General features: G+C 41.2%; 1 protein-coding gene across 1 annotated transcript; it reads right to left on the bottom strand.

The window, feature by feature from the left end:
• Positions 1-1,913: 1,913 nt before the first annotated feature.
• On the bottom strand, positions 1,914-4,742 carry LOC124674948. The gene is made up of 4 exons (XM_047211001.1): positions 4,588-4,742; positions 3,884-4,065; positions 3,353-3,727; positions 1,914-3,249 (listed from the first exon to the last, which is right to left on the bottom strand). The coding sequence occupies exons 2-4, from the start codon at positions 4,059-4,061 to the stop codon at positions 2,534-2,536; spliced, it is 1,269 nt and encodes a 422-aa protein (XP_047066957.1). The 5' UTR covers positions 4,062-4,065; positions 4,588-4,742; the 3' UTR covers positions 1,914-2,533.
• Positions 4,743-5,234: the final 492 nt, after the last annotated feature.

Here is a 5,234-nt window from a genome sequence, read left to right as displayed (position 1 = left end):
TTATACAATATTATGCGACACAAGAGTGATACGCTTGCGCTAAGGTGCTGGGAACTTCCCCATCGAATGTGTCGTTCAGAAGAAGTCTTATTGGGTACTAGGCAAGCATCGTGGGATGACTTATTACATCGTCTGGATTCGCCCTATCTAATGCAGATTCTTGTGGCTTCTATGTATAATGTTTTGATCCAACCTGATGTTCTAGTTGAACAATAAGAAAAGTTTGATTGCTTAAAACTAAGGTGTTCACGTGGTATCTTCGTCGAGGGGTAATTATTACCTTGCAAAATGTAACTGGCAAGCAATCAAAACGCGTGTCTTTTGTCACCATGTAGAGACTATAAAGCACATATTCTTCCAGTGTAAATTTGCTAGATCTATATGGTTAGAAATTCAAATGGGTTTTACCTTATATCAACCATGTAGCGTTACAAATATATTCGGCAACTAGCTCAATGGAGTGGATCGTAGATTCAAGTTACATATTAGATGGGAGTGATTTCCCTTATTTGATCACTTTAGCTATGTAGAAATGATAAGATTTTTAACAATAAAAATGTTTCTCTTATGTAGGTCATCTACCGATGCAAAACTACGCTTCGTTTGTGGTCGTCTCTATAGCGTGTGGAGCATTGCGGCCTATTTACGAAGGTGTCTACACGGTCGGAAGGTACGACGAGGGATATTTTTTTCCCAATATGGATGACAACGTGATTTACAGATTTGCCCTCCTTCTCCTTAGGCTCTTTTAAGTTTATATCCTGGTTACTTTATGCAGATAATGCTTATTTTTTAAGTAATAAAACAACCATTATCGAAAAAGTACAACTATAAACCTCTAAAGAAGAAAATCTAAAAGAACCATTTTTCATCAAAATTATGTTGAAACTCATAATTTAGGTTATTCCCAAAAATTAAAAAATCTCGTACAGTTCTTAAAAAGGAAAGGGCAATTCACTGCCTCTACCTACGCCGTCGAACTTGGCATAGAATTGCACCGCCAAATCCCAGCCAAAGCAGCACACACTCATCACCACAACTACAAAAATAGACACCCGAAGCCATGCATCAAGGGGCACCCTACCACTTATATAGCGCACACACGACACGTACACGACATGCATCCTTCGGATACAACATCTTCATTGAGAATGGCCCAAAACTCGTAGCACCAGATTCCACACCGACATGCGGCCCATAAATCACAATAGCACCTCTAGAAGCAACATTCCTCCTTTCTAGGGAGCTTAGTGAATGCATAAAAATGGATCTTACCTAAGCAAAACAAAAAAAAGTTACTACTCATAAGGAGCATCAATCCATGTTGCTCCTTCCGCATCACATGCCCTAGGAGCATCTTGAGTCGTGTACTCGAAACGATTTTCGGTAAAACCGTCGGATTGGTCGTTTGGGAACGCCGGCGTGTGGTGCCGCATTTAGGACCCTGCGGGGTTGATAGAGTGTGATTATTGAAGATCCACATGCCTGATTTGAAGGCCCACCCATACTACCATGAATATAATGGTGAACCAGTTGAATGCTATGTAATCACTCCTCTCCAAAATGTAAGCCTTTTTAGAAAGTACTCCCTCCGGTCTCTTTTAATTGACTCGAATTTAGTATGACTTTGTTCTAAATTTGAGTAAATTAAAAAAGACCGGATGGAGTAATACTTAAGACAGGAAACCGTTGGCCTGCATTGCATCCAGCAGATTTTGGCAGAGATATCTTCCAGAGCATAAAAGGTATAGGAAACAGATTGCAATCAGTGTGGAGAAAAGTTAGTTTTGGATAGGGAATGCAGGACACTAGGGCCATAATAAGCTTCAACATTCACTGATATACTATAGACAGTAACATTAATCAGACAACATAAATTGATACCTATAATACACTTAATTATTACAGGGATGGAAGTCATACAACTATATTTCCTATTATAAGAACATCAAACATATAACAAATACAACAGTCCTTGTAAATGGACATATGTACTGTAATGTCTACTAGACCAGTTGTGCAGTAAATTCAGTTTAATTACAGAACTAGTATAAATATGGTAATGCTAGAACTGTCGTAGGTTCCTAATATCCATACCATCTCACCTAAATGAACATTTAAACCACTTGAGGTATCTGGCACCTGCAGGGGTCACAGTCTACATACCTTTGAGCGCAATCAAAGTACTCAAGTTTACGTAGACTAGAGATGAACGATCCAAGTTTGAGTTACATTACAAGTTACAACTGGACATAATTGTATTTATGATTTATCATCTGGACCCTTATTCTTGATTGACCCTCAAAAGCTTGAAAGAGGAGCTTGTGTGGTTGTGCATGCTGACAGGTTACCACAAGGCTCAAGTGACGAGCATATACCCTTCCATTCTATCCGAGAGCTTGTGGCCTCCTGCACTTTCGATACTTAGCTTCATATCATCGATGCTGTCGAGCTACTATTAGTTGTTACTTGTTGCATTTTACCCTCTTATTTACATAATGCAAGTACATTCAGAGAAATGTCATCAAGAAGCTCAGTCCACAGATCCATCTTCACTCTCCAAATTGCTTTGCAAGGGTTTGAATGCTGCCAGAAGAACAGCAACCTTGTTCGCCAGGAACCCTGCGGCGCCAACAAAGAGCTCAGTCGGAGTCAGCTCGAAGCTGTCACCACCAGCACCGTACTTCAGTGCAACAGCCCCAGCAACCATCAAAATCGACAATATCAACCATGGCCTTCTTATGCCGCTGAAATTCAGAGATGGCTCTGAACTGCTCGCTTCTGAAGGGGAACTAATTGCCGGCAACCCATCGACAGATCTTTGGAGCAGCAATAGATACAGGAATCCTCCAATACCACCGACAAGGAACGAGTAGGCCGCTCCATCATTCGAAGCCAGAGTGAAGGCGGAGAAACCTGTGATAACAATAGATATGTCGTAGAGCAGCAAGGATTGCTTAAGGTCAGCATACTCTCTCAATCCATCCTCCTTCATTTCCATGATGCTTTCAACTGTCCTTGCTGAGGATAACTGTCCCTCTTGAAGATCAGAAATGCTAATTCCTGACAGGTCAGTGACAGCAATAGGCCTTGCTTCCGCTACTGAAGCTCCATCCTCACCAAGCAGCGCATTGAGTTTGTCGAACGTGTACTGCAAACCGCTGAACCCAAGTGTTCCCTCAACATCTGTAGGAGTATTCAGTGCTCCATGGATCACTTTCAAACTTAAACCATTTAATCTCCATGAACCTGATCTTCAAGGGTAATGTTAAGAAAATGAAGAGAGTACATTAGTATTAGTAAGCACCGAGCACATATTTGCACAGAGCAAACAACTAGGTGGATACTGTACCTGATTCAAGGCCGATCCAGATTTCTTTGACTGTCTGCAATTTGGGACCTTTAAAGGTGATGATATCAACTGAGCCACTTTGAAAGGGAAGAGATTGTAGTGCGTTGGTGCCATGTGCAGGTTGGTCTCCGTAGATCGCTGGTACTCTTTGTAACAAGGAGTCACCGTCAGCATCAATTAAGCAGACTAAGATCGCGTCGTTCTTATCTAACAAAGAGGAGCTAAGTTCTCTACTGGTGCTAAGCTCTAGTATATAAAAGGCATCAGATTCTTCTAATCTGACTTTTGACAGTATCTCCTCAGGGACACTATTGGGGAATGTTTTTGGTTCAACTGTTGGCAGAAGACGAGATGGCTTTACAGAGGCCGCTGAATCTGGACAGTAAAATGGAAGGCAGCAATTCAGTAATTTTATGGTCTGAATATTAACAAGAAGTTTAGGTTCAGTCACAAATTCACAATTCACATCATAAGAGTGGACATATATTTGAATGAACAAGATGTTTTGCTATATTTTTTTAGGATGCATACCTTGTAATGAAGAACTTTTTGCCAGACTGATCGTCCGCCGATGTCTGTTTAGCTTTCCGAGTTTCCTTCCGGTTGAGTTCAGACCGTAAGGCATTCTGGAACTGTTCAGCGATAACCACCCAGATAAAAATTCAGAATGAACCGAAGGAGCAGGGTGGGCAGCACAAAGGATCACCATTTTGCTGCAACAGAATGAGTAATACAAATAAGATATAGTGTAACTGTCGAAGGTTATCTGCAAATATGATTAATTAGTGGCAAACACGCATACACACAGAAAGAACATAATCAAGAGTAAGCATAAAAAAACACAGAATAAATGTGCTGAAAGTTGGTCATGAACCGTGACCAACTTTATAGGAAGTGGAACTGGAAAGACGGACATCAATTACTATGCGTTTCGCAAGATCATCTGGAACAGGGCATATCTCAACATTAAAAACAGTAGTTGACATGCAAATTTTGAGTTGCCACAACGCCAAAATAAAATCACCGATTGACAAAAAGGTAGAAACGATTCGGAGATTCTGTAAAACTAAAATACAGCTAAAGTTGGTCCAAGAGATAGTTTACAAAACAATACAGCCATGCTTGGCCGACAAGATACTCGCAGCACAACAGGAACTACCACAACGAAAACTAAATATCTGAACTTCAAAAGATCAGGGGGAAAAAGGTATTTGGTGAGGTGACGCTCTCCATACCTTACGAGCTCAGATCAGAGCAGGGAAGGCAAGATTCCACGGGCCGAGTAAGTAATTCGGCGGGTAGATGATGCTGCTGCGTCAGAGAAATGAGCGGGATCTGGGGAAGAAGGCGGCTTCAGACTTTGAGTTTTTTTCTTCTGAGCTTGCTTCAGACTTTGAGTTACATCGTGAGGAAGGGAAGAGAGCCGTGCAATGCAGGGGAAGCTGGGGGCAGAAGGAGTTGCCGCGTACCTGCTGGCGAGACGACAAGCGGCCCAATAAGGCCCAATTTCGGCAAATGTGGTGGTTGTTCCTGCTGGAAAAAAAAAAACCAAGGAAAAAAATGCAGGCGAGATAAGAAGCTAAAAACTTTCTTCCCTTGTTCCTACCGGATTTTGAGAATTGCTGCTCTCTCGAGATGATTTTTTAACAATTAAACGCGGTAAAATTTGAGGACTTCAAAATGCAGAGAAGTTGCCGTTCAGGGTCATGGCTACTTGTTTTTTTAATGTTTTAGCAGCTTTTTGTTGCCGGTATACTTTGAATTTTCTTGGAATAAGGATTTCTTGATATGCTTTGTATTTCTTGTTTCCAATATGCCACAAGATTCAGGCTGCGGCCATGTAATCTACCAGTATTGCTATGTATTTCTTCATTTCCTACCT

The sequence above is a fragment of the Lolium rigidum genome, chromosome 7, assembly GCF_022539505.1.
Source record: "Lolium rigidum isolate FL_2022 chromosome 7, APGP_CSIRO_Lrig_0.1, whole genome shotgun sequence".
NCBI classification, from domain to species: domain Eukaryota; kingdom Viridiplantae; phylum Streptophyta; class Magnoliopsida; order Poales; family Poaceae; genus Lolium; species Lolium rigidum.
Note: the sequence above shows the minus strand (reverse complement) of the source record. Positions and strands in the feature narration are given on the sequence as shown.

Bases quoted from the DNA above. Each gene is read 5' to 3' on its own strand.
- LOC124674948 (XM_047211001.1), bottom strand. From the start codon at position 4,061: ATGGTGATCCTTTGTGCTGCCCACCCTGCTCCTTCGGTTCATTCTGAA. The intron at 3,728-3,883 runs GTATGCATCCTA...TTTACTGTCCAG, and splicing joins AAAAAGTTCTTCATTACAAG to ATTCAGCGGCCTCTGTAAAG. The intron at 3,250-3,352 runs GTACAGTATCCA...CTTGAAGATCAG, and splicing joins CTGGATCGGCCTTGAATCAG to GTTCATGGAGATTAAATGGT.